Genomic DNA, 25,387 nt, shown 5'->3' on the forward strand with positions numbered 1-25,387 from the left:
CACACGCTTTCACCTCTCCAATCCGGTTTCAAAAAGGCCTAAATTGGAAATCTTTTTTGGTCTGTTGTATCTTTTTTCACTCAAATTTTATTAGGCCTGCTCATACGTAAGTTTGACATAATCTGTATTATCTCGATTAATAAGCTAAATAAACCGAATGAAATCACCAGAACCCCGGACCCTGGGAATACCTCTCACAAGCTGAATGAAATAAAACTGTTTTTGTTAAGCCTATACGGAAACTTCTGAATCGCCCTTCTCCAAATGGTTAACAGTCTCCTTGTCATTAAGGTGCTGGCTGAACCCGTTCTTAGTCGGAACAAAGTTGTGGGAAGTCCAGGCGTTGTCACAAACTTCGTACATCTCATCCACCTGCTCCAATGACAAACCCTTGGACTCGTAGACGAAGTAGAAGCAAAAGACAAGACAGGCCAAATTGAAACCACCCCAGATGAAGAAAACCTTGGACTGCAAGCCAGCGTTGCCCTTACCGGTGTTCACTAAGTATGGGGTGGCATAGGCAATACCAAAGTTCCACAACCAGTTGGAGGCCGAAGACATTGCCACACACTTGCCTCTAAGTCTCAACGGGAAGATTTCACCAACGACAACCCAGCAAATTGGGCCCCAGGTAGCAGCAAAGGAAGCGATAAAGGTACAGACAAAAGCAATCATGACCTTGTTGGAAGCTGCACTGTCGGTGGTCACTCCCACAATGGCGATAATGAAATCGGAAACACACATACCAATCGCACCGTACATCAACATGGCACGACGACCCAAGATTTCAACTAAAAAGATACCAGGGACGGTCATGACCACATTGACGACGTTAGTTATAACAGAGATGATGAAAGAATTTTTGATCCCACTGTTCTTGAAGAAGGTGGTACCAAAGTAGAAGATGAAATTGATACCAGTCAACTGTTGGAAGGCCTGCAAGAACACACCGGTGATCAATCTCTTCAACTGGGAGTTGGATGTTCTGAAACAGTCGATCCAGGAAGAAGCACCAACAGACATTTCATAGTCATAGTTGGCCTTAATTTCCTCATACTCTTTGAGAATCTGGGGGTGGTCTGCTGGTAATCTTCTGATTGTGGCTAAAGACTCAATTGCCCTTTCAGCCTTTCCAGTCTTGACAAAGAATCTTGGTGATTCTGGCAAGAAAATCATACCAACACCTAAAATTAATGACCAGAGTAATTGGATAGAAAGGGGGATTCTGTAAGAACCCGAATCGTTTCTGAGATGGGTACCCTGGTTGATGCAAGAGGCCAACAATAAGCCGATAGTGATGGCAAACTGGTAGCAAGAAACGACGGCACCACGAATCCACTTAGGCACGGTCTCAGATTGGTACAACGGAATCATAGAGGAGATAAGACCGACTCCAAGACCACCGATGACTCTACCGACACACAACAATGGAATGCTAGTGGATGCCACCTGGAGAATAACACCAATGTTGAAAACAATACAGGTGGCAACGATGATGGTGAAGCGACGACCGAACCTTTCGCCCATGTAAGGAGCGAAAATAGCACCGATAAAAGTACCGGCAGACAAAATGGACACGATTAAGGAATCCTCACTGGAGGTGAAACTTTCCTTGTTGGCTGGGAACTCCTTCAACACGTATGGCATGGCAAGGATACCAGAAATCGTTCCGGTATCGTAGCCGTATAAGATACCACCAAAGGCAGCAAAGAGACCGATAAAAATCCCCATAAAGATGGAGCCTTCTTCCTTCTCGTCGTCTTTAACGAGCATTTTGTAAAAGCGAGAGTCTCTGATCCCCATTGTGTGATGTAATTCCTTGTCTTGAACCGGAGAGGTGAGTGAGGAGAAGGATGATATTACCTTTATATTTGGGGGAACATACCTGCTTTATATACTTTTCTGGTCTGTGTCTGCTTCTTATTTTTTGTCAGTTTCGTCTACGATATAGGGTGCGGAATCAAAAGGCTGTAACACAGGGAAATTGCATAATTTACCCTTTCTTGTACAGCTGCAGACAAGCGGGGAATACTCTAAAACTCTACATGCATACATGGTGGATATGATGGTATTGCGGAGGTAGGATGTGGTCAGCGTGTTTATGTATAGGAGGGGCCATAATTTTTACAGATACTGCCTCATAAAGTATGCCTGTTACTCGGGCCTTTCCCAACAACTTCATCCCCTCACGACAAGTCCTGTAAATCTATTGAGTGTTACACAAGGTACACAAACCAATTTCTTTAAAGTTTTCAACTATAGAGGGGATGACCAGAGAGTGGAGTAGGATTGTTATTCCAAACCTATCTGCATGCACAAGAGTGGGTAGCTCTGCGGATCAATTATGCAGCCGACCTCTGCCAAAAACTTAATTTTCTGTGAGGAGAAGCCTAATTGGGAAGGGCCCCCGAATCACGTACATCATATTGTAGCGTGCTGCCGCACGGCTGCATACAACCACCCACCCGCTTGTGCGGTCTTTTTTTTTTTCCGGAACCGTATCCCGGATAATTTGAACTCTAAAATCTGGCCAGCCAATCGGAGGAGAGAAGTTTCTCACTTGCCAGATACAGCAACATGTGTACTGCATCGGGTATATGTTTAGGTGTGAATTCTCTTGCAAGATTGGAACCCGGGCGCTCTTGGCAGCGAATCCTATTCGTGGGATAGGCCAGCCGGAGAAAGCTGTCGCAAAAAAAGAAACCAAACAGAGCCATGTTTACGTTGCAATACCGGGGCTTTGTCCCAGTATCGAGGGGAAGCGAGATACCCAACAGACAACTCAAAGACCCGTGGCTTACGTAGAGGTGCAGGGGTAGCCATCAGGGTCGTGGGGGCCACCAAGGCCACTATGCTATTTCCACCGCCGTATTAAATTATCAGCATATTCAACACCACTGAGAGGGCACCCACGACCAAAGTAACTATCTTCCCTCGATAATGTTCATTCTTCCCTTCCGGTTCACATTTGGGAGTCTCCTGTACGGTAGATTGCAGATCCGGAGTACCGGAAAAATCAGGGGACAAACCTTACAATATATACCATGCATCACATCTTCCACTTGTCTCAGCCGTGACGGCGGGCGCCGAATAGCACGACATTTCAGAGTACCATCATCAATCGTGGTAGAAAGTATAGTAACTGAGAGCATTACTATGGATAGAAGTAATATACGACTGAATATCACCCCATTGGAGCTATGAACGGAGAGGTGCATGTGAATGTCCAAGCTCACACCAGGAAACCGTTGTAAATCGTCCTTTAAGGAATTCGTTATTTCCTCTCATAGCCAATAAGAGATATTGTAAGTAAAATCACGCATATATTGTTTTGACTACCTCATAGTGTGAACGTATATTCCTTTGTATTTCTCATGCGGATGAATCACGAGGCGATTCAAAGATCGACAACTTATGTGCTAAGAATAATCTGAGAATGAAATATGCGTTGTGCGAAGCACCGCCAAGATTTTTGGAAACACAGTTCTAGGCACGAGCAGGGCAGTGAAGCACCTACCTATAGATGCCGGCCACAAAGACCCTTTTTGCAACAAGTCATTCTCCGGCATGGCCAAAAAGTATGGCCCTGAAAGGATACTTGTTTCCAACACTGAGGCTTCACACGGAAATCCCCGCACCACCGGCGAAACCAATAATCCTCCGAACCCTTTTATACAAAATAATTGTTAACCCAAGCTTCAGGATTCACCCTGAAAAGAGTTAGATATAGTTCCATTTACACTAGGGAAGTCATGCAAATAGGACATTTTGGTCTCAATATCAGGTAGAATTGGGTGTACGCCGTCCCACGTGACGTCTTGTCACACTATCCTCATGCACCTTGATCTAGTTGCGTTGTCTACCTTGACCTATAAAGGGAGGTGTTCCCCTTTCTCATGTTATTTATATACATGGAAAATAGCCTATTTTAGTCTAAATGGACCGTTTTTATTGCTATATCTACCACAGATGGGCTACTTCCCCTTTAGTATACTCAATCCAGGCTTTAGAAAATATGGTGAATGCTAAACTCAGGAAGCCATATCTAAGTAACTCAGTTTACGTGGAGGGGCTAACCTCGAAACTCAACCCTTTCACATGGTTCAAGACAACAATAAAACATATTAGAAGGGGAAAAAATGACACGGACAGGAATCGAACCTGCAGCCCTTCGATTTGGAATCGAAAGCTCTACCATTGAGCCACCGCATCTCTCTAGGTGCAAAGCTGTAGCCATAGGCCACTTATAATTACGAATATGCAGAAAATCACAAGACACTTTGAATTTCATAAAAAGGGATAAAATCGATGGGAACTCTGCGAGCCGTCATATGATAGATATTATCGCAGTCAATGCCTGCTGTCGGAGTCTAACCAAGCGTCAAAGTGTTCCTACCCGTGATCCATTGTCTTTGTAAGAAGCCAGAGGTGTGCAATCACACCCAACTCAGGAGGTTTTTAAAAGCAAGTTTAACCTAGACAGAAGGATAAAGACTATAGTTGACATAGTCTCCATACCATTGGACAGGTATAATACACACTTTAAATTATTCTGTGGTATAAAATACCCCGTTTGATCCATAAAGTTCCATATTTCACCTAGTTCTTACCACATTTTCTATTTCTCTAATTCAAAATGAAGCAAGTATATTTCAGCTTCAGGTAAACCTTATTTCAAAACCGTTTCATCTAGACCCTTACTCTCAGTCTCGCGGAAAGACTTCATTGGCTTCATACCCCACTTTGCCAACATTTCTTTATCCTCCTCCCAACCCGTGCACATTGTCGTCAACATCTTCTTACCGGTGAAAATGGCATTCACCCCGCCCATGAAGCACAAAAACTGTTCGTGCTCCTTCATGGTGTACCGCCCGGCACTCAACCGGATGATTGACTCCGGCATGATGAGCCTCGCAGTGGCAATGGTACGCAACACACTATCTAACTCCAACTTCTTAGATGCCTCGATATTCTCAAGCGGGGTTCCCTTGATTGGAACCAAACGGTTAATCGGCAACGATTCGGGGTGCTGGTCCAACGTGGCCAACGTATGCAAGAACCCCACATGGTCATCTTCGGTTTCGCCAAGACCTAATATGCCCCCAGTACACGCCTTGATGCCTGACTGCTGGACGTTTCTAATGGTGTTCAAACGATCGTCGTAGGTTCTTGACGTGATCACTTTCGGATAGTGTTCCCTGGAGGTGTCAATATTGTGGTTGTAAGCGGTCAACCCCTGGGACTTCAAATACTCGAGCTGTTCCTTTTCCACCATACCCAATGTGACACAAGACTCCATACCCAAATCGTTCACGGCCTTGACCATCGAACCGATTCGGCGCAAGGCGGACTTTCGTCCTTTCATTTCCCTCCAGGCACTCCCAAGACAGAAACGAGTGCTCCCATGCAAGTGCGCTTCCTTAGCAGCGGTAATAACCTCATCCACCGGCATCAAAGGAGTGGCCTTCATGCCGGTGGTGGCTGCATGCTTCTGGGATTGCGAGCAGTAAGAGCAATCCTCAGTGCAACCCCCGGTCTTGATTGAGAGAAGGGTACATAACTGCACCTCCAGCGGGCTGTGAAAGCGGCGGTGCTGGATTTGGGCCGAATGGAGTAAGTCCATCAAGGGTGAGTGGTAGAGTTCTCTGATCTCGTGCCTGGTCCACTGGTTATGCGGAGCAGGGAGCGAGAGCACTCGGGATAATGGAGACACATCACTGGCAACAGCAAAGCCCGACCGCAAAAACGGAGAGAGGGCGGTGATTGTTTTAATAGTTTTGGAAAAGACGAGGCTCATTTGTCAGTGTAATGCTCTGGTTACCGGATATTCGAGGAAAATACCAGGTTTTATAAGCTTGAGACTAAGGGAAAATTTAACCAAAAGGCCGGAAACTTGAACGTGGTTCAACATTATATCAGAAAGAAGAGTGAAAGTTCCCAACAAAATCCTGGCGAATCAATGGGGAAGCATTACACACCTCGCGGTATCCATTCTGCATCCCTTGGGAGATTTCATGCATGTGACTCGATATCTTTGCCGTATTAGGAAAATATGTGACTCACAGTGACTCAGAGTCTTAGCCAACCAACGGACCTTTGGGTAAGAGAAAACAATAGGGCTTGATTGGTTGCACCAAGGTTGTAAAGTCTTTCAAACTCGTGCTCAAAGGAGCTATCCAATGCTTACAGTGTACGCTTTACAATTTGGTAAGCCTGAATCTTTATACTTAATTGATAAAAGAAGTGCGGTCATAGTCAGTAACAGGTGTCAGAGCATGGTCCGAGACGACCAAAGAGTAATTGCCGGTCGATTATCGAAACCAGAACGCATCTATTTGAAAAACAGCAATTTCAATCTCTAGTACAAATCTACAAAAACCGCTAGCTTACTGCATCATGGCATCCTGGATGTGCTTACCGAACTGCAAGACCTGCTCGTCGTGGTGACGCTTCCCCGCCAACAGCAAGGCGATTGGGGCACCTGCAAACTTTTCCGGCTCATACAAACCCCACTCCAATTCCTCCAATGGACCTCTACACTGGTGTTCCCCCTTCACATCCTGTATTGGGTCTTGGAACAACCCGGTCTGGAACGCCAAAGTTGGGAAATCCAAGAGGTTAAACAAGGACGTGTATGACCAGTTGTACACCTTTTCGTGAAGGGGAGCCACGTTGTTGTAGGTTGGAGTCAAGAGGAAGTCGATCCCGTTGTCCTCCATGAACTTGGTGTACTCCGCCCGCAAGTTATCTCGGATATAGTTCAAGTCCTGGTTTTCGTGCACCGAGAGGGCGGCATCGCCCTTACCATACGCCAACGCCCACTTGGTCAATGCCACGAGTGGTTCGCCTGACCCCTTCAACAAGTTCTTCTGGCCGCGATTTCCGTCAGCGTTGTACATCTGGTGGACGGTATCGTAGGCCAACTGGGTTTTGATGGGGAGAAAATCAACAACCTCCACGTTGGGTAATCTTTCCAACGCCGCGCGCGCATGCTGCAAGCCTCTGGCGATTGGTGGTAGCGGCTTTACAATACCATCATCCGACATAATCCCAACCTTGATCTTTTGTCCGCTCACGGGACTGGTCTTTCTCCACGGAAGCGGCACCAAGGTGGGATCCTGGACCGCTGGCTTTCCGTCGTTCAAGTAATGATCCATGAAAAACTGCAAGTCTTCAATATACGCAGATAACGGACCCACAACACACTTCACAGACTCCTGTCCAGGGCTCGGGCCCACGGCCCCGGTAAGAGAGACCCTCAAGGAGGTGGGTCTCAAACCGTTGCATCCGGAGAACGCAGCAGGGGTTCTGATGGAGCCTCCAATGTCACTCCCAATCCCAAAGACGGAACCCCTGAACGCTCCCAAAGCACCCTCCCCGGAGGATGAGCCACCCGGTGACAACCCCAGGTTGTACGGATTCATTGTAAGGCCTGTCACGTTGTTGTTCGAGTCCAAGTGCATCAAGCACTGAGGCTGCGATGTCCGGATGAAGAAAACAGCCCCGAGGTTCATCATTGTTTGCGTCACGTCCGCGGTTTCTTCGGAAACACTGTCAAGCAACGAGACATACGCGCCGTGAGTGATTTTCCCCTTGTATCCGTAATGCTCCTTGATAGAGACTGGCAATCCGTGGAAGGGTCCCACAACCTTGCCTGTTTCGGCAAAGATCTTGTCCAACTCCTGCGCACGAGCGAGACCTTCAGGGACGAAAATATCCATCGCACAGTTGGTAAGCTGGTGCGCGATGCAGGCGCGCTTGGCAAACGCCTGGAAGAGCTCTACCGAGGTGAGCGCTCCGCTGGCAATGAGACTGGATAACTTAGCCGCGGTAAACTCGGTGAGCTCGATTTCACGCGCGGTTAACAACGCTTGGTCGCGCATAAACTGGATAGCGTTGAAATTGTTGGCCTTGGTAGCTGCCACCAAGTCTTTGCTGAGGCGGTACTCCGACGGGATTGCGGCCACGAGTTTCTTCCTGTAGGCCTGGATCTTTGGTACCCATTCGCTTTCGTAGAGGTCTTTGTTGGAGACGTCGTCTGTGAAGGTGGTGAAGTACGATTCAGGGGATACAGTCATGGCGGTATGGAGATATTTGTGTTGAGATGTTTTTGTTAATGGCTTTCTCCAAAAAAAAAAAAAAAAAAAAATCAGTTTGAGGGGATAGAGGAGAATTTTATAAAGGATAAGGGAATGGAACCAAGCGGAACGTTCGTCGCGGCTTACCCGTAGCTGCGTGACACGCGTATCTATCTTATCACTGGCGTTTTCTAATCTGCAGGAGGGGTAATAGTTGCAAACCGATTTGAAAGTGGGTTTTAGACGAGGTACGGAAGCTTTTGGGTTCTATCGACTGTGAAACGCGGAGAAGCCGCGTTCTGGAACCCAGTTAGGCATGTTGATGCGATAGCCCGGTGCGGCTCGCCCAGGCGTAATCTTAACCCAACCCAGAGTATGGCATGCGGAACTTTATCTGGACACCATCGGACAAGCATTGTAAGTCGACAGAAGGGAGAATGTTGGATATACCAATCTTCAGGCTGATAAGATGGCTGGTAAGTTTGATATGGGAGTCATGGAGAGGTTTTGTTACTACGCTGAGGCTGTATAAGAGGGGTATAATCTTTAGAAGAGTGACGGTGCCAGTTAGCCCCACTTGGATCACGCACGGAGAGCCGGCCTTCCGAATCCTTACCAAGCCATTTCACATTTAGGTTAAATCTGTGCCTTGGTTGCAAATAACAGCTTCAACCTGTAAGCCGCCTTTAGCTCCTTGTGAGGCCAAGTTTTTATATACTTGGGCTCTGTATTTAAAACCGAGATAGATTGAGTGGCAGTTGATATCAAGGCAATAGCTAAGTTTATGTTTGGCAAAGTTTGTTAAAAAGGTGCTAAAGTTTTAGGTGCACATTTACGACTGTATGATAGGGATTCATGACCAGCTTGTCCCTTGAGCCACATAAGACACCTAATTATACAGCGCATATTTAATCTAATCTTGGAGATGAGGCACCTCCACTTCGTCCCCTACCTCAGTACCCATCGTTTATCACATAATCCCATTGATATATAGCAGCTTGGATCGTTGAGTAACATTATTCTTAGCCTCTTTCTAATCAAAGGGTGTTGAAACATAACTCCAGAGCTTCTAAAGACATGTCAGTTAGGAGCACTTCCCAACCTGCATCTTGCAGGATTTTTTATGCACCATATTTTTTGTTAAAAGCGTGCGTCTGACAGATCTATCTTCCTTCCTACTCTAGACCACAATACCACCTCCCCAATGTCACTTCCACAGCATATCCCAAACCAATCGGGCGAGTCCCACAGTCCAATTGCCCTCCCTGGATTGCCTACACATCTCCCCAAGTCCAACGAACAACGGACCCCGTCTCCAGGTATCTCATTACTCCAAGGCTACATTGATTCTGATTCGGGCTCGGACGACGAACCGCCCCAGGAAAACAGTACCAAGGAGTTTGCCTTTGCCGGGACTCTGGATATCTCGGTAGAATCACTAGTGCCAGCCCAGCCGAAGGGAGAACCTGTGCTTATCCACGGCACCAACATCACCTTGGAGTCTGAGGAGGATATTGCCAAATGGATCGAAGAGAGAAAGAAAAGATGGCCGTCGCGGAAACGTTTAACCGAGAAGGAGGATGAAAGAGTAAAGCAGCAAGAGAAAACCAAGGAAGCAGCAGAAAAGCGGCAGTCGGAAGTGGTCCTCGACGGCCCTCCCGCCAAACGACCACAGCCTCAACAGAGACTGTGCAAGTTCTTTTTACGGAACGGGAAGTGCCAGTTTGGGAGCAAGTGCAAAAATAAACACGTTTCACCGACAGAGCTTAAGCAGGTGCGGAAGACGATCAACGGTGTGGCTGTTGTAATTCCCGAAAAGTACAGTGGTGCGACAGGTAAAAACAATTTCTTCAAGAACTTGATCAGAAAGGAGTTGGAGACCGAGAACGAGGAGGTCTTGGACTTTATTGCAGTACTTGGAGAGAAGGGAATGCTCTGAGGTGGATTGTTTATTTACATGCTTTAACTGGGATCTTGCCCTTAGTGGCTAAGCAATATCCGTTTATCCTACATATCTCTAACCTTCACAAGGGATACTTTGCAATATTGATTAGGTTTTGGGGGCATTCCTGTCGCTGAAGTTCTATCAGAATACACAGAAAAGTACAAATATTACATGACAGGTGAAAATATGTACGCTACACATTAATTGGTGAGTTTAGGCGTAACTCCATTTGCTTTCCTGGTCTAGTCCGGAAATGACCCACCTCTTATCTTCGAGCTACGGTAAGGTTGGAAACTCAATTCGGGTGTGTTATCGTAGCGGATTTATCCAAATATATATCGTATCTTTTTTAATAGTGCCTATGAACTCAGGGACATAACAGTGCTGTAAAAGGGTCCCCTTCATCTGTCACACCCCACGATAAGATATGCAGTATGACGTTATCTCTACAGCATCTTAGATACACACATGGATTCCGAAACATTTCAAGTCCAAGAGCTTTCATGGGTTCTCACGAACTAAAGAGTTTCCAATTTGCGGTTATAAAGAATAAATACCGCCCCTTTTCAATAATTTGTGGTTTAGCAGTACAAACTCATCTGTGGGGCTATCCAGACATCATACCGCAGCAAGCCATATTAACCCTCAAGCCGTTCGCTCCAAGTGTCGCTTTTATTTCTAGCTAAGCCATTATATAAATACTTGACAGTGTATATGACACTAAATTCCGGTCCATGGTTGTATCAAAGCGTAATCCCCATGACCCAGTTTTCAGCCCCCAGCTTTCGCGCACGTGCAGCAATCAAAACTCGGCTGCTGCTCTCGCCTTCCTCTTCCTTCTAGCAACACGGCTCATCATGACGACTCCTGGGACCACAGACCCCCTCCTCAGACGCCAGCCCTCCCGATTACGCTCCTTATTTGGCGGTCATAAGACCCAAACACCACCCTCCACTCAGGACACCGATACATCGGACGTGTCAACCAAACCCGATTCGTGGCCCTGGAGACCCAGAAGCCGCAGCCGCAAACACAGCGATTTGAACCGGGAAATGAACACAGAAACGAACCAGGTAGAGAGGATCGAACCGGATGAAGTTGACGATTACTTAACAGAGCTCACTCTCGTGGGATGGAGCCGAGCGACAAAACGGAAGCTCCTAAACGTGGAGATTGCGAACGAAGTTCGCGCTTTGATGCCGGTGCGCTTGCAATTGTACCATGAATGGGAGTTGGTTTACGGGATGGAACAGCACGGAACGTCATTGCAAACCCTCTACCAGAACTGCGACCCCACAGTGGCGCTCCGCCGCAAGACGAGCTTGTATCTGGGCAGCGATGAGGGGTTCATGGGCAGCGAAGTCAAACGCGTGATTACCACCGGAAATGGGGCCGACTTATCGCCGCTCCGCCGAAACGGCTACGTAATGGTCATCAAGGATCATGCGGGAAACATCTTTGGGGCCTACTTGAACGAGTATCTCCGTCCGGTGGAATCCAGACGCTTCTACGGTAACGGAGAGTGTTTCTTATGGAAGTGTTCGTTTGTAGCGATGAACCAGTACGAGGGCGCTGATGGTACGGTGCACCACACCGTGCACAGTAATACTGAAAAGACGATGCAGTTTAAAGCGTTCCCATACACGGGGGAGAACGACTTTTTGATTTACAGTAATCGGAACTCGATTGCCATTGGCAGCGGCGGCACCGATAACCTCACCAACCAGTTTGGGTTGTGGATTGATGCAGATATTGAAAACGGATACAGTCATCCGTGCTTGACATTTGGCAACGAGTGCTTGAGTGATGCGGGCAAGAAGTTTAAGATATATGGGTTGGAGGTCTGGCGCGTAGGGAGCTAGAGGTAATAATGGAGGGAGGAATTTGCTGGGGGTGTGAAAGGAGGCGACTGGTTTTGCCCAGCCTTGGCCCTCCTAGTATAGATCTCTGTTTGCCCCCAACGCCACTGTGTGGTCTGTCCATCTTGGGCTACCGTGATATCTGAGCGCTTACTGGTGTATTGCTCTTACTACACTGAATATGCTAATATGACTTATACCTTATTGTCTAAATGTTTATTGCGAGTCGGCCCTGTAGCAATCTTTCGGCGCCCTTCAATTACATCCCAACATCTGTGGTGGACTTTTATAGCTATAACACTTGTATCGTAATGCAGTATGAGAAATGGCACTCACCATCTATGTTTTATAAACTGTGTGAGGGGTCAAATGGTGAACATGCTTCTGCAGGATGGTCAGAGGCCCAGGGTCGTCGGGGAGTAACAGGAATCTTGGATAGTAACAAATCGGATATTCTTCCAGTTAACATTGCCCCGCCTAGATTTTATGACGGAGAGGATCCAGCTCGGTGCGTTGTCCACGCTCGGGGCTTTATGGGCGAGGTGATTAGTTATGATAGTCGTAGAGCCAGCTGGCCCTGCCTCTGAACCCTAAGGACCGTCTTCGTCAATCACGCGATTAATCACCTTATCCTTGCCCTTGTTATACTCAATGGGCCATTCCTTGCTCGCCACCTTCATCAACTTCGTGACGTGTTTGTCCGCCCATTGCAAGTCCTGTTTGGTCTGCCTGACGATCGGTTTCGTTTCGGTGCACAATTGGATCACTTCGCGCAACTTTTCCTCCACCTCTGTCATCAATTCGTGCAACTCCATGCTTTTGGCCCTTAGCCGTCCGCTAAACTGTGCCTGGAGCACCATCGCCCGATCTAGCTCGATAGACTGTAATGTGTTGTGCAACGAGTTGGTGAGATAGTCAATGGAACTGAACGGTCGAGACCCCTCATTGACACTTCCTGCGTATGAAAGCGATGACGAAGCGTCGGAAACGTACTCTTCGGTATCGTCTTCAACGGGAACAACCACAAAGCTCAGGGCATCGATGGAGGGCGACCTTGAGTGGGACCGCACGGACCGGGTCTCGGGCATGGAATATGTTTGGCAAGCGCTGCACTTTAAAAGGACGCTGATCCTCAGATAGGAAAGGATACGTAGTGATGGTACCGGGAACGAGCTCTCGGCTTTGTTAAGGCTGTTGCTCCCGATATACCGCATCCACAATGCCGAATCCGGGACTTTTTTCAGTCTAGTAGATAGGGCAAACGTGCATGCACCGCCATATTACGCCACGGCTGCCCTGCTTTGAGCCCGTGGCGCTCAATCTCCACGCCAGGCATCCGTACCTTGTTTGATATTCATACTAGAGTAATGGTTTATCCCACCAGCTTGAAACTATTGGAGGAGTTGACCAATTACTGGAGGTTTAATTTTTTTTCCTGGGGTTTATGGATATGTATAATCTAATACTATCAATCTATCCTTAGCTCACACCTTCCTCCGATGTCACATTTAAGCAATTCCTTGCAGATATCTTGGGAAAATTCCCCCTACATATATATGCTTTTACATATACATAAACGTCAATAAATACGGCTGACAAGGTTGTTTTTTTCTTACCGGTATATTCTCGTCAAATACCGGACTCAGTCCAAGCCTTGTCAAGTATTCTCCGTGGCTGGAGGTCCCGTGACCAGGCCCTGCCTCCCGGTGGGAGCTCGTATGACGACTCGCCACACACGACCTTTTTCGACACTCCCATCGACGTTCGCGCCGGTTTTTCACCCGATAACAAAACGCCTAACGATTCCCACAAAAAAACCCCACGGTCCTCTATCTCCCAATTCCTATCTATATCCATACAATGAGTGGGTTCCGTCTTCTTGACTTGGTCAAGCCCTTCCTTCCGCTTTTGCCGGAAATCGAAACGCCCATCGAGCGTGTGACCTTCGACGACAAGGTGTTGTTCACGGTCTCGCTTGGGTTCGTGTACTTGCTCGCGGGCCTCCCGATCTACGGCCTCCCAAAGGACTTTGCGCTCGAAAGTAACCCCTTCCTGTGGTTGACGCCGGTGTTTGGTGCTGAGCCGTTGACACTCTTGGAGCTCGGCTTGTTGCCAGTTGTCACCGCAGGCTTCGTGTTCCAGCTCCTCGCGGGCTTGAAGTACATCTCTGTGAACTTGTCGGTCAGACTGGACCGTGAGTTGTTCCAGACCGCGCAGAAGTTGCTTTCTATTGTTTTGTCTATCGTATACACCGTTATCCTCCTTGTCTCCGGGTACTACCCACCGCTCGCCTCCGCCGGTGCCTACGCGTTCGTCGGATTGCAGGTCGCCGGAACCGGTATCGTGTTCACCTTGTTGTCTGAGATTATGGATAAGGGCTACGGCTTCGGCTCTGGTGCACTCGCGTTCATCACCTTGAACGTGGCCACCTCCATCGTCACCGACGTGGCCGGCTTGGACCAGGTCTTGGTCGCGCCAGACACGTACGAGTCTCGCGGTGTCTTGGTGCACCTTGTCCGTAACATCTTGTCCTCCCCAATCGCTAGTTTGCGGACCGTCTGCACCAGAACTCACCTCGCCAACTTGCCGCAGGTGGTGCTCGCGCTCGCAACCATCCTTGTCTTGATCTACTTCCAGAACTTCCGCGTGGAATTGCCAATTAGATCCACCCAGTTGCGCAAGATCTACTCCGCCTACCCGGTCAGATTGATGTTCACCGGCTCCATGCCGATCCTCTTTGCCTATACTGCGCTCTTCAACATCCACTTGGCGGGCTACTTTGTCGCGGCCGTCGCCCCGGCACCGGTCGCCACGTTTGTCACCGACTACGTCTTGTACTACTTGTCTCCACCACCCTCGCTTGTCGGCACCTTGGTTTCGCCTATCAGAACTGTTGTGTTTGGCGCCTTTGTTGTGCTCTCTGCCGTCTGGTTCGCCAGTGTCTGGTCCCTCACTTCCGGCTCCGCTGGGAAGGAGCTCGCCGCCGAGTTCAAGAAGCAGAGCATTGCGTTGAACGGTAAGAGAGACGCCTCCGTCATCAAGGAGTTGAACAAGGTCATCTTGACTGCTTCCGTCACCGGTGCCGCCTTGCTCGCCGTCATCTCCTTGGTTACCGAGTACCTCGGCGGCTTGGGCAAGGGTGCCGCCGTTGTCATCGCCGTGGGTGCCGGCTTTGTCTTCTTGGAGGACTTTGTGTCTGAGTTCCAGCAAGGCGGTACTTCCCAGTTTGCCAGCGTCTTGGGCGGTGCCCAGTAGCCACTATAATTCAAAAATATATATATATATATCTTGTATAACCTAAGTCTGTGTAGACAAGGGTGAAGGTGTAGATCCATTCTCGGGAGCATATCTAGAGATAAGCAAAGGCCCTGTCAGCTGCCACTATTGGCTCTCTTTGTTTCTCAGTCCATGACTTTGGACTTTATCATATCCCTACCCAAGTATTAATACACAATCTAAGTTGGTAATTGTTACTAACCCGAATCGTGTATCCCACCTGCGTGCATGATGCGCGTTGAAAGAAAAAAAATACGCGCGTAAAACAAATTTGTAAACATGAACCGCTTCTCTTTATAACCCTCTCACACGCCTAACCCTTCTACATGCCAGCTAAAACTATCAGCTCAGAAACCCCGGGTCCGAGCCCTACAGAGTTTCCAGACTCTCAGATCAACTATGACGATGCTATCGACTATTGGACCTCCATCCCCGCCACCGTGGACGGCGTTCTTGGGGGCTACGGCAACACCTCGGTGCCAAAGGCAGACGCCATCGGCTCGTCCACATTTCTCCGCAAGTTACGCACCAGAATGACCCCTGCGGCGGGTCAAGTCAAGTACGGGGTGGACATCGGCGCTGGTATCGGCCGTGTCACCAGAGACATGTTGCACAAACACTGCGATAAGGTAGATTTGGTTGAGCCAGTGGTGCCATTTGTGCAGCAGATGCTGATAGAGTTAGCTCCATTATACACCGAGGGCAAGATTGGGGAGATCTTCCCGGTCGGGATGCAACACTGGACGCCAGAAACTGGTAAATATTGGTTGATTTGGTGCCAGTGGTGCGTGGGGCATTTGCCTGACGAGGAATTTTTAAAGTTCTTAGACAGATGTAAGGCCGGGTTACAGCCAAACGGAACCATCGTGGTCAAGGAGAACAACTCCCTGGGTGAAGATGTGTTTGACGAGGAGGATTCGTCTGTGACCAGAACCGATGCCAAGTTTAGACAGTTATTTGAGCAGGCGGGGTTGAAGTTGATTGCCGTGGAGCAACAGAAGGGCTTGCCAAGAGAGTTGTTCCCGGTAAGAATGTACGCCTTGAAGATGGTGTAATATAGTATGGTTTCGATATTCCCCCGTAGAGACACCAAAAGATACAGGCTGCCATGTGCCAATGATATCAGCCCTATACATCTTTACCCCAGAAAATTGTCGGTGAGCGGCTTTAACAGCTACAGCCGGTTATTTTTCAGTCCCCACAAACTCACTGCGGGTATCTTCGACTATTTTAGACCGTAACTCACAATTTGACAGTGCGAGTCTACGTTTGCAGCGGGAAAGCATGTCGGTATTACAACTGGTTCACGCCCTAAGTGTGGGTCCTTTTACTGGGGTAAGACAAATAGCTTGTAATGCCGCATCGTTATCTGTATGAAGATAACAGAACAAAGGCGGTATATAATAAATCGGCTCTATGGGTTCTGTTACAGGGATTCGATATAGTAACCGAAAGCATGTCTAGGGTACAAGACGGCATGGGTACCAATGTAAGCCACCAGGGATCAAAGGTTTGTCTTGCATCCTCCTCTAAGCTTTTTGAACCTCCACAATTAATTGGGCTTCCTCTCAAACATTTAAATTGCGAACCTAGATTTTCGAAGATAAAAAATAAGTCTTGCTGCACTGATCCCCACAAAGGCTAGGTCCGCCACTCACCCGTCTCCCGAGCCTTTGATCTTCCTTCGTCTCAGCTCTGATGTTAGCCCCTGGAATAATTCAAAAATGAGTGGAGTTACCGTTATTCCACCTTTCTTGTGTATCAGAAATTGGGGTTATAGAAAATTGTTACGTAGAGGTAGAGCAACCACATGGCTCCAACACGTGCATACAGGGTTTGTGCTTCTCTAACATAAACCCTGTAGCTACCGGCCTCGCCTGTGCTGACGCCCGGCTTAACGCACTGACAGATATTGGGCACTAAAGACCAATTTATAGTGTAATTCTAGCCCTGCGTGCCGTGCCCTTCAATTCTCTAAACCCAGTAGTAGCTTACTTGTGCACCTCGGAATTTCAACTTCTTCCCTGCGCAGACTTCCACTCCTCGTATATCGGTTCCTCTTTTGAGTCAGCCCTACTCTGATATTAGGTATGGATTCCATTGGCTATTTCGCAATTTTCTTCCCGAAACTCCATGTGGTCTGAGCCTCAGGGGTCTCACCTCCGGATTTCGGCTAAGCAAAGCCGCCCCGCAAAATCTGCAAGTACGTACTTCACCATTTCCCGAGTCCAGTACTAAACTCTAGCCTGCGCTAAGCTGATACTTGTCATTTTGCTATCAGCAATTTTATTGAACCGTCTCCACTTTCTCACGCAAGAAAATATTCGGGCAAACATCTCCCTCAGATTGTAATTCTTTTGCAATTGCAAGACATGTATAAGGGTAGCCTATAACTAAAGAACGCCAAACCTCATCCGCCGTGATGCTTTAGACATTGTATGTCCACCACATCCGCGTTTTTCTTTGAGTCGGTGCATACCCTATTGTTTACCGTGCGTTTAGAAACAACGGCCTGTGCTGGTGCCAAATAGTGGGATCGCCCGTTGTATTTTTTAAGCTTTTACGCTTGATTATTGTTTCGCGCGCCTAAAGCTGTCGTGCCTGGTACACTGGCTCTAAGCTCCTAACGGATCAAGGGTTTTATCCCGGCCCTGGTATTATGCATGTTCTGGAACACCGACACTGCATACTTGACCAGGATAAGAAAACAATCGAGCCTACGGCCGATCGGAGTGGAGCGGCTGAGGTGTTATAAAAACCTCTGCGTAGTCCCTAGCATCAGGAGAGCCGTGCTCGTTAATCAGCTCACCCTCGACCACACTTGGATAGATTCTACGCCTCTCGTTATATTCAGTATACCACATAACTCTTTGTTGCTGATGTTCAGTACCACTCCTATTCGTTATCTTCCCCCTGCCCCTCCAAGACGAATCGCCTCTGGGTATTTAAGTCTCACCCCCGACTCTCTTGTGGGGGACCGCTTTTCGATGACTCATCTGAACCCCAGTAGTCCCACGGAACTAAAGGGCCCCACTGATGCTGGGCTATTGGAAAGATTGGAGGGCACAGTCGATGCCATGTCCAAAGAAATCGAAAGGCTCCACCAGGATATTCATCGTTTGCGAAGTAAATACAGAGCCATGCAGGTGGAATCCAAGCCACAGCCACGCCCTTTGGCTCGCAGCAACGCCTACACGCAGACTGGCCCTGATACTTTGACAAAGCCAGCCATAGGATTACCCAAACATATGCGGCAAGCTCTTGTGCAAGCTGAATACCCAGATGGCCATGGGTTTCGCTTCGCCAATGCACCGGAGTCTATCGAAGAAATATACACAGAGTTTTGCGAGCGAAGAAACAATATTCCGTGTCCCTTGGAATTAGAAAGGCGGTATGGAGAGGTCTGGCGTGGCAGGTCCGCCTACACACTGTCCAAGACTTACGGAAGGCGGAAGATAGTGTATGACACGGTGGAGAACGGCATTCGTAACGGGCTTACGCGCGATGGTTCCATCAAGATGCTTCAGAGGTTTCTTGACACGAACAAAATATCGTTGTCCGTTTGTATGAACTCGAAAACGGTGAAGCTTCCTGAAGTCTTCAAAAAGCATCAGTCCACGTGAAGGTTGGATAACGAGCATATTTTAGCATTTACTGGGAAAAACTCCACGCATAACTTATGAGTAAGGCTAGTTAGAACGGTCGATGTCTCAAATTAAATCAGCGATGCTTTTTTTTTTCTTTCACGCCCTTGGAAATTCTCCGGTAGTAGAGCCGCAGGTCCGAAACGGTTTATAAAATGAAACCCCCAGAAAGAACAGGTTGAAAAAGTAGCTTAGAGCCTTGTATATCGAAGGTTTAAAGAGATAATGACCGCTAAGTGGTTCGAAAGCATACGTCTTTTGAGATCTGATCTTGAGTCAGGCGCCTTAGATCACTCGGCCAAACGGCCGTTAATTTAGATGAGGCAAATCGCCACTAGATAAAATCTTTAATCCTTTTTATACGTCCATCACATATTTTGATTATAACGGTAACTGGATAAAACTCCCAAGTAAGAATATAATCTGTATTCATAATTTACTACATATACGCATAAATGTAATATTGGAATCTGTTCAAATATACAAATGTCACAGGATTGTTTTATACTTGTAAAAAGGAACTCCATACTGTGCACCAAAATAACATTAAACAATGATCAAGATTTTAGTATAATCAAAAATTTGATGAACGAATTAATTGCTTATAAAAAGGCATACGTGGTTTTTACTCTCGTTATTGACAAACATACACACTTTATTTATGTACTCAAAAATTTCTTACCTCGCCTGAGGACAAGTAAATAATCATGAGTAATTACCGTTTATTAGCATAGGCACCAACAATATTCAGCTACAGATTGCTAAAACTCAACCAATACTAGCATTATACAGCAATATATATTCTTTGGATCTAAATATATATAGAGCGATAATTGACACCATATAATATTTGTATATTTACTGAAGCCGCACCATGGACTCAAACCTTACGTGTAATATGTAGATTTGACAGGATACCGAACAACCTGCGAGCTAGTCAGCTGCACACGTGACCGAAAACACTCTTCACCAACTATCTGGGCCATTTGGATAACTACCGAAAGATGCTAGAGGGTTATTTGTATTATATGTCTTTTCAGAACTGAAACCCAAACAAATTCGGAATAGTAAGACGAGAGTGAGAATAAAAGGATTAAATAAGCGGCTCCCATACAGGGAAGAGAACATGGAGCCAAATCAAGCATGGTGAGGGCTAGTGATAACCGTCGCTATCTAAAACTGCACCAACTTGTTTGGGAAGAATTCATCAATTAATTCACAGTAGTAGTCTTTTAACTTGGCAACATCGCATCTTTCGTCGTTCTTGGAGTACAAATCGTAAGGGTTGAATGCCAACACGGCCTTCATAGCCCTTTCGTCCTTTTCTCCATTCATCAAGTAACTGTAGGCCCCTTCCGAGTGCCAAGGGTAGAAGGAGTGGAATCTAATCATCGCCAAGGATTCTTCCGGCAAAGTAGATTGCTCCTTGGCAAGATGGTACAAGTACTCGTCGTGGCCCCAGGATAACATGACATTGTCCAAGCCACAGTGTTTCTCGTAGATCCCCAACTCGGTAGAGTAAACCGGATGGCAATAATCTGGGTTATCCACAAACGTATCTGGGTATACAATCTTGTCCGAGTACTTGCAGCCCACTGGGAAGGTGTCACCAACAACATCCCACTGACCGTCGGCATCGTAGAAGTACAACATCTTACCCATATCGTGAATCAACCCGGTAAGCTGCATCCACCTTGGCTTGCCGTCCCTTCTCATAGCCTCAGCGGTTTGCAAGGCATGTTCGATTTGGGACAGTTCAGTGTCGGGATCAGAATCATCAACGAGCCCGTCCAACTTAATTAAGGCGTCCCAGACGCTCATGGAGTCACGCTTGGTTTTGGCCAAGCCCTCGCGGACTTTGATGTTGAACTCGACGGTTTGCTTCGTGTGCTGTTCCTTGTAGAAGGTTTTGACCAGATCGCAAGCTGTTTCATACTGGCGAAATACGTCCCTGTCCTTCTCTTGGTCAAAGTTGGATTCGGCGTTCCATGCAGCATCCGCTGCGTGCATTTTCGCCTTCAACTGATTGACAAGGAGGATGTCATCGTCCGTAGCATCCAATTCTCTGATGTTTCTTTGAGCAAGTGCCACAGTCATAGTATGTATTTAGGGGGAGTTAAGTTCTGCTGGGATTGTGGACAGGAAGTTCAGAGCAGAGATCTGGGAATAAAATGCAGTTCTCTCGCCTTATATAGATTTAGCTTCGACTCCGACGTGCAGGGGGATGCGGGGTTGCACGGGGCTAGTTTCCGCACCGGGTGGAATACCCTCGAAATAACCATTTGGTCAGCCCTGGAACTTAAAATAGAACTCCAAACTTTTTTTGTACAGGAAACGGGAAAACAGAGATATTATCCAAGTATTTCGGGATAAAAATGCACAACTCCGTTTACGACTTTTCCGCCATTTGAGCACTGTTGATTTGGGCAACGGGTGGACGTGCGTCTAACTTTTCGCATGACGCAAGGCTAAATATACAGGGCGAACATACGATACCTCAGAGGCGGTGAGCGGCTGCCAAATTAAGGTAAACTTTCAGTTTCTCCGAACAGCCTAATTTTCTTGGCTTGCGCATTCAGCACCCTAGAAATGCTCCCGTTGCTCCCAAAAGTAATTTCACATGTCACAATGCTGCTCTGAAAATTATTATATGGACACCGCTTGGCTAGCTAGCGTTTAATACGTACCGATAGGCACCAGGGGCTTATCCGGTGGTGCTGGGGTTTCTACTTGTCGACACCATGGCTGTTGGTAACGTACCCCCTCGAGTATATGAGTTACACTCGACAAACTTAATCTTTTATTGAAAGTTAACAAATTCACTCGTTGCGCAATAAAAAGTTGTAAACATATGTAATTTCACCCTTGTTCTTTCGTGGCAGGGTTTCCTGGGCGAAGGAAAGCGCACGTGCCAACCCCAATTGATAGCCGTATAGAATATCGCGACACACTTCGATAACCGATGATAAATAATCCGATAGGTGGGAATACAGACTAGTGTGACACCAATCGAAAATGTAAATTTTATTATCGCCGTCATCACGGATAAATGAATGACAACAACACCGCTTACCCGCATGAAAACGAACAATGTTCAGTTCTATGGTCTACACAACATCCCCTCATGCATGAATTGCATTGCCACAAGCGCTTTGGCACTACGGAGACCCGAACAGTTTTCCTAACAGTGTTCCTAGTTGTATGCACAGCTTATTCTCCCCTGGCTCCAAAAAATGTCATTTCGTTTCTCCGCCAGAAAGGCCGTGCAGAGTTTACCCAGAACCAGGGGATGATTTACTTTCTCTGGTCCAAAGGTCACAGGAAAGCAGCTCTGCATAGCAGGGTGATTGGCCTCTTCAACTTTACACCTATACAGATCGCTTAACCCAGGTGTTTTCTCTAGAATAAACCACAACCAGCTATAGCACCAAGTTAGCAAATTGGGACCTGAAACGCAGCACCGACCTACATCTCCCTGAGATCCATCTTCGTATAATTTGGCTTACGAGGGGTAAAAAACATATCCCCAGATATTAAGGGCCATGATTTTCTAATGGCAGGGGAATAACTATGGGCCTAATCTTAAAAACCTCCGCCCTGAATCCATTAGGTCACATATGCTCTTTTGCACTCACCCTATATCCCAAGTTTGATGCACCACAGAGATTTTTGTTCCGGCGGTTTCGATAATTAGAGCTTTATGAGTCTGAGGCCAGAACCATACATGACGATCATTCCATTACTATTCCTCTGATGACCGAAGCTGTAAACAAAGTGAAACTTCAGCTCTTGGAAGGACAGATCAGCACAATTCTCTTGGATTAGATTCCAACCAATGACCACAAATTAATTCACGCATGGGACCCGTCTTTGGCTATACTACTTTAATGCGATCTTTTAATGAGGTTATTAGTCCATAATACAATCAAGCAGGCTACCATCCAAATACACGAACATGTAGGGGGGTAGCCGACCGCCGGCTGATTTTCTCAGAAAATAGGATTACCTTTCCACTTCGATCCGAGTACACGCTCAACAATAATTTGAGACGCTTGGAATCGCAATATATTTTCCAGTTGTATAAAAAGAAGACCGGGCCGAGCAGGGAATTGAACCCTGGACCGCTTACACCCAAAGCGGGTATCATACCACACGGCCGAAATCTTGCAAACCCTCAAGCTTTGTATTTTTTTCCCCAATAGCGACCAGACTCTGAAACCCAGTCTCCTATCACCCTTCGCGCGCGGTATGTCACTCCGCCACTTCACACCGGGAGTCCAAGTACTCTTGGTACAACCCATAATCATCCACATCCAACGTCTCCATCCTCTCAGGGAACTCGACTCCATCCATGAAGCTAGTGATACAGTTGTAATGCAACACCAACTCTTTTAAACCGGCAGGGAACTTGAAGTCCGACAAGAATGCTATACCGTTGCTTTCTAGACTTAAGCTCTCAAGGCCCGGAGGCAAGACCTGAGAATCAGCCAGGGTCAAGCAAGGCAAGTGGTTGTCCTTGATGGTCAAGCTTTTCAAGAACTTCGGGAGCGCCTGGAGGCTCGCCAAACCGGTCAATTGTGGATTAGACATAATACTGAGTCGTTCTAAACCAGGCGGAAACACAACCATGGATGCTTCCGAGTCCTTATAGCTTGCGCGACATCCCCCAAAGGATATATTAATCAACCGTAGCTCCCGTAGCGTCCCATAGGTAGAGAAGTTTACCCGTGGTAATTGAACAGGTCCATTACCCAAGAGAAAGAGTTTCCTCAAATGACGCGGGAAATATAAATCCGGCAATCTAAAACCATAGTACACGTTGGAACCATGGGTTACCAGCTCATAAGGAATATCTTGCATCAAGCAGTGGTAGTAGTAAACATCGGCCAGCAAGTGGCGAAGCGTGTTAGGGAAATATGCATCCACATCAATGGTTCCAAACGGAACGGGCGAAACAGGGGCATACCACCGATTCACCCTGCTGGCCGCATTACCTTCTAGCACTGGAAAGGCTTCTGTGACTTCAGGCTCCTCAAGTATCGGTCCTCTTCCGCTAACCAACCGTTGGTGGATACCGTACAAATCAAGGAAAAGCTTGCGCACGGGTAATTTTCTCAAATGGTTGTTCATAGGTTTGCGCCGTTCGTTTGTTTGGTGTATTATCTTTGGATTCTCCGATAACGCTCCGTCTAATGGGTGGTTGGGCTTGAAGAGGGGCGAGAACTGTTTGATTTTGAGGAAGAGGGAGTAGCCGTTGCGGTTTTGTTCGATAAACGGATCACTGGTTACCCATATGGAGCTGTAGTACTTGTTGAAGGCTACTTCATATGTAGGAGGGTAAGTCAACAACTCCTTCACATGGTTGAGGTGGAGGTATTCAAAGATTCGGATAACGATCTCCGGAGGGAGATACTCAAGGAGGAGACTTATATCGATGGGGTCTGCAGTTAGGTGTGGCATGGTTTAATAACGAAGCAATAGTAAATCCACAATACCCAAGGTCTATTTTTTTTTGCAAACCCGAGAGGAAAAGAGACACCTGTGGGTATAATTTGCGGCTTAAAAAGGTAAATCTACAAAAAGAAATTCTTATCAAAGACAAATGAGATGCAGAGTGAACGGCGGGGCTTATTCCACTAAGGTAGCGACTGAGGACCTGCTTTTTGTACAGGAGAAGCTATCGAAGGCTGACAATCTCTTAGGAGGTAAAAGAGACGGCCAAGAGGGCTTTCGGGAATCGACAAAAGGTTTGAAAAAACATAGACTAATGTTCCAAGTCTCGAAGATGCCTTAACTTTTACGGAAGTAAGGTGAACGGTTTGCAGCTTGGGGTTTTATCTGCCTGCGCCACACCCGCCACGCACGTGCTCCCACTGAACCCTGTGTACGCATGTAAAAGGAGAAGATCTCCAAATGTGGCAGCAGAAAGCCTTTCGCGGGAAAAATATTGCCATATGCGGAATTTGTAACCGTGTTATGTACAAAATATAGTCGACGAATGATGCAGTCAGCTAAATCTCAGTCTGCCAGCTCATCATAGAAACCTATAAAAGCGTGGTGATTTCCTTCTGCTCTAGGACTTATTTCATTCCTCAATTTAAACACACCATGGCAGGATCAGACCTCGACAAGATCGCGACTGAAAAGAACCAAGAACTCATCAAGTTCGCTTATGACAACCTCAAGAACTTCCCTAAGGGAAACGACAACTGGGAGAAGATGATCTCTAGTGTGTTGTATGTATCTGTACACTTTCGGAATTGGAGCGGTTTGCTAACAACTTAGGTATGATATCACCGATGAAGAGTTAGAGAGAGGTCGCATTGTCTCTTCCGAACAGACAATGGACTATTGTTCGTTCAGATTGAAGGATTTTGATTCGGTTGCCAGCTACGCCAAGGCTCGTTTCCAGTACTTAGACGGGATTTTCGGTAGCTTTGGCGAAGGCAGTTACGTGGAACCACCATTCTACGTGGACTACGGCTACAACATCAAGGTCGGAAAGAGATTCTACTCCAACTTCAAGTGCGTATATCCTTTAACTTAGACACTACAGATTCTGAAAAGGTTACTAACACCCCAGCT

General features: G+C 47.1%; 13 protein-coding genes and 1 non-coding gene across 14 annotated transcripts; 6 read left to right on the plus strand and 8 right to left on the minus strand.

Annotated features, from left to right (window-relative positions):
* Positions 1-231: 231 nt before the first annotated feature.
* Positions 232-1,803, minus strand: HGT12 (Hgt12p; the record flags this gene model as incomplete). Its single annotated transcript, XM_019131972.1, has 1 exon — positions 232-1,803. One exon carries the CDS (start codon positions 1,801-1,803, stop codon positions 232-234), a length of 1,572 nt encoding a protein of 523 aa, XP_018983391.1.
* Positions 1,804-2,268: 465 nt separating this feature from the next.
* On the plus strand, positions 2,269-2,764 carry BABINDRAFT_92323 (uncharacterized protein). Its single transcript, XM_019132931.1, has one exon. It carries the CDS (start codon positions 2,345-2,347, stop codon positions 2,603-2,605), a length of 261 nt encoding a protein of 86 aa, XP_018983392.1. The 5' UTR covers positions 2,269-2,344; the 3' UTR covers positions 2,606-2,764.
* On the minus strand, positions 2,600-2,948 carry BABINDRAFT_163092 (uncharacterized protein). Its single transcript, XM_019129709.1, has one exon. The coding sequence runs from the start codon at positions 2,821-2,823 to the stop codon at positions 2,656-2,658; it is 168 nt and encodes a 55-aa protein (XP_018983393.1). The 5' UTR covers positions 2,824-2,948; the 3' UTR covers positions 2,600-2,655.
* Positions 2,949-4,140: 1,192 nt separating this feature from the next.
* BABINDRAFT_t300 lies at positions 4,141-4,212 on the minus strand. The gene has a single exon. It is a non-coding gene; the product is annotated as a tRNA-Trp (tRNA).
* Positions 4,213-4,568: 356 nt separating this feature from the next.
* BIO2 (biotin synthase) lies at positions 4,569-5,893 on the minus strand. The gene has a single exon (XM_019132470.1). The coding sequence runs from the start codon at positions 5,795-5,797 to the stop codon at positions 4,670-4,672; it is 1,128 nt and encodes a 375-aa protein (XP_018983394.1). The 5' UTR covers positions 5,798-5,893; the 3' UTR covers positions 4,569-4,669.
* Positions 5,894-6,211: 318 nt separating this feature from the next.
* On the minus strand, positions 6,212-8,148 carry BABINDRAFT_163094 (uncharacterized protein). Its single transcript, XM_019129710.1, has one exon. The coding sequence runs from the start codon at positions 8,076-8,078 to the stop codon at positions 6,387-6,389; it is 1,692 nt and encodes a 563-aa protein (XP_018983395.1). The 5' UTR covers positions 8,079-8,148; the 3' UTR covers positions 6,212-6,386.
* Positions 8,149-9,259: 1,111 nt separating this feature from the next.
* On the plus strand, positions 9,260-10,396 carry BABINDRAFT_163095 (uncharacterized protein). The gene has a single exon (XM_019129711.1). It carries the CDS (start codon positions 9,283-9,285, stop codon positions 10,015-10,017), a length of 735 nt encoding a protein of 244 aa, XP_018983396.1. The 5' UTR covers positions 9,260-9,282; the 3' UTR covers positions 10,018-10,396.
* A 679-nt stretch (positions 10,397-11,075) lies between these two features.
* On the plus strand, positions 11,076-11,885 carry OXR1 (Oxr1p; the record flags this gene model as incomplete). Its single annotated transcript, XM_019130891.1, has 1 exon — positions 11,076-11,885. One exon carries the CDS (start codon positions 11,076-11,078, stop codon positions 11,883-11,885), a length of 810 nt encoding a protein of 269 aa, XP_018983397.1.
* A 587-nt stretch (positions 11,886-12,472) lies between these two features.
* On the minus strand, positions 12,473-12,970 carry BABINDRAFT_168646 (uncharacterized protein; the record flags this gene model as incomplete). Its single annotated transcript, XM_019130598.1, has 1 exon — positions 12,473-12,970. One exon carries the CDS (start codon positions 12,968-12,970, stop codon positions 12,473-12,475), a length of 498 nt encoding a protein of 165 aa, XP_018983398.1.
* Positions 12,971-13,694: 724 nt separating this feature from the next.
* Positions 13,695-15,141, plus strand: SSH1 (Ssh1p). The gene has a single exon (XM_019129712.1). The coding sequence runs from the start codon at positions 13,743-13,745 to the stop codon at positions 15,135-15,137; it is 1,395 nt and encodes a 464-aa protein (XP_018983399.1). The 5' UTR covers positions 13,695-13,742; the 3' UTR covers positions 15,138-15,141.
* A 322-nt stretch (positions 15,142-15,463) lies between these two features.
* BABINDRAFT_163098 (N-terminal protein methyltransferase) lies at positions 15,464-16,237 on the plus strand. Its single transcript, XM_019129713.1, has one exon. The coding sequence runs from the start codon at positions 15,485-15,487 to the stop codon at positions 16,211-16,213; it is 729 nt and encodes a 242-aa protein (XP_018983400.1). The 5' UTR covers positions 15,464-15,484; the 3' UTR covers positions 16,214-16,237.
* A 1,674-nt stretch (positions 16,238-17,911) lies between these two features.
* On the plus strand, positions 17,912-19,151 carry BABINDRAFT_177659 (transcription activator GCR1-like domain-containing protein). The gene has a single exon (XM_019131043.1). The coding sequence runs from the start codon at positions 18,038-18,040 to the stop codon at positions 18,779-18,781; it is 744 nt and encodes a 247-aa protein (XP_018983401.1). The 5' UTR covers positions 17,912-18,037; the 3' UTR covers positions 18,782-19,151.
* Positions 19,152-19,574: 423 nt separating this feature from the next.
* BABINDRAFT_163099 (uncharacterized protein) lies at positions 19,575-21,045 on the minus strand. The gene has a single exon (XM_019129714.1). The coding sequence runs from the start codon at positions 20,897-20,899 to the stop codon at positions 19,976-19,978; it is 924 nt and encodes a 307-aa protein (XP_018983402.1). The 5' UTR covers positions 20,900-21,045; the 3' UTR covers positions 19,575-19,975.
* Positions 21,046-23,053: 2,008 nt separating this feature from the next.
* On the minus strand, positions 23,054-24,262 carry BABINDRAFT_9678 (uncharacterized protein; the record flags this gene model as incomplete). The annotated part of the gene is made up of 1 exon (XM_019133005.1): positions 23,054-24,262. One exon carries the CDS (start codon positions 24,260-24,262, stop codon positions 23,054-23,056), a length of 1,209 nt encoding a protein of 402 aa, XP_018983403.1.
* Between the last annotated feature and the right edge of the window lie 1,125 nt (positions 24,263-25,387).

Source organism: Babjeviella inositovora (assembly GCF_001661335.1).
Source record: "Babjeviella inositovora NRRL Y-12698 unplaced genomic scaffold BABINscaffold_12, whole genome shotgun sequence".
NCBI classification, from domain to species: domain Eukaryota; kingdom Fungi; phylum Ascomycota; class Pichiomycetes; order Serinales; genus Babjeviella; species Babjeviella inositovora.

Bases quoted from the DNA above. Each gene is read 5' to 3' on its own strand.
- BABINDRAFT_92323 (XM_019132931.1), top strand. From the start codon at position 2,345: ATGCAGCCGACCTCTGCCAAAAACTTAATTTTCTGTGAGGAGAAGCCT.
- BABINDRAFT_163092 (XM_019129709.1), bottom strand. From the start codon at position 2,823: ATGGCTACCCCTGCACCTCTACGTAAGCCACGGGTCTTTGAGTTGTCT.
- BIO2 (XM_019132470.1), bottom strand. From the start codon at position 5,797: ATGAGCCTCGTCTTTTCCAAAACTATTAAAACAATCACCGCCCTCTCT.
- BABINDRAFT_163094 (XM_019129710.1), bottom strand. From the start codon at position 8,078: ATGACTGTATCCCCTGAATCGTACTTCACCACCTTCACAGACGACGTC.
- BABINDRAFT_163095 (XM_019129711.1), top strand. From the start codon at position 9,283: ATGTCACTTCCACAGCATATCCCAAACCAATCGGGCGAGTCCCACAGT.
- SSH1 (XM_019129712.1), top strand. From the start codon at position 13,743: ATGAGTGGGTTCCGTCTTCTTGACTTGGTCAAGCCCTTCCTTCCGCTT.
- BABINDRAFT_163098 (XM_019129713.1), top strand. From the start codon at position 15,485: ATGCCAGCTAAAACTATCAGCTCAGAAACCCCGGGTCCGAGCCCTACA.
- BABINDRAFT_177659 (XM_019131043.1), top strand. From the start codon at position 18,038: ATGTTCAGTACCACTCCTATTCGTTATCTTCCCCCTGCCCCTCCAAGA.
- BABINDRAFT_163099 (XM_019129714.1), bottom strand. From the start codon at position 20,899: ATGACTGTGGCACTTGCTCAAAGAAACATCAGAGAATTGGATGCTACG.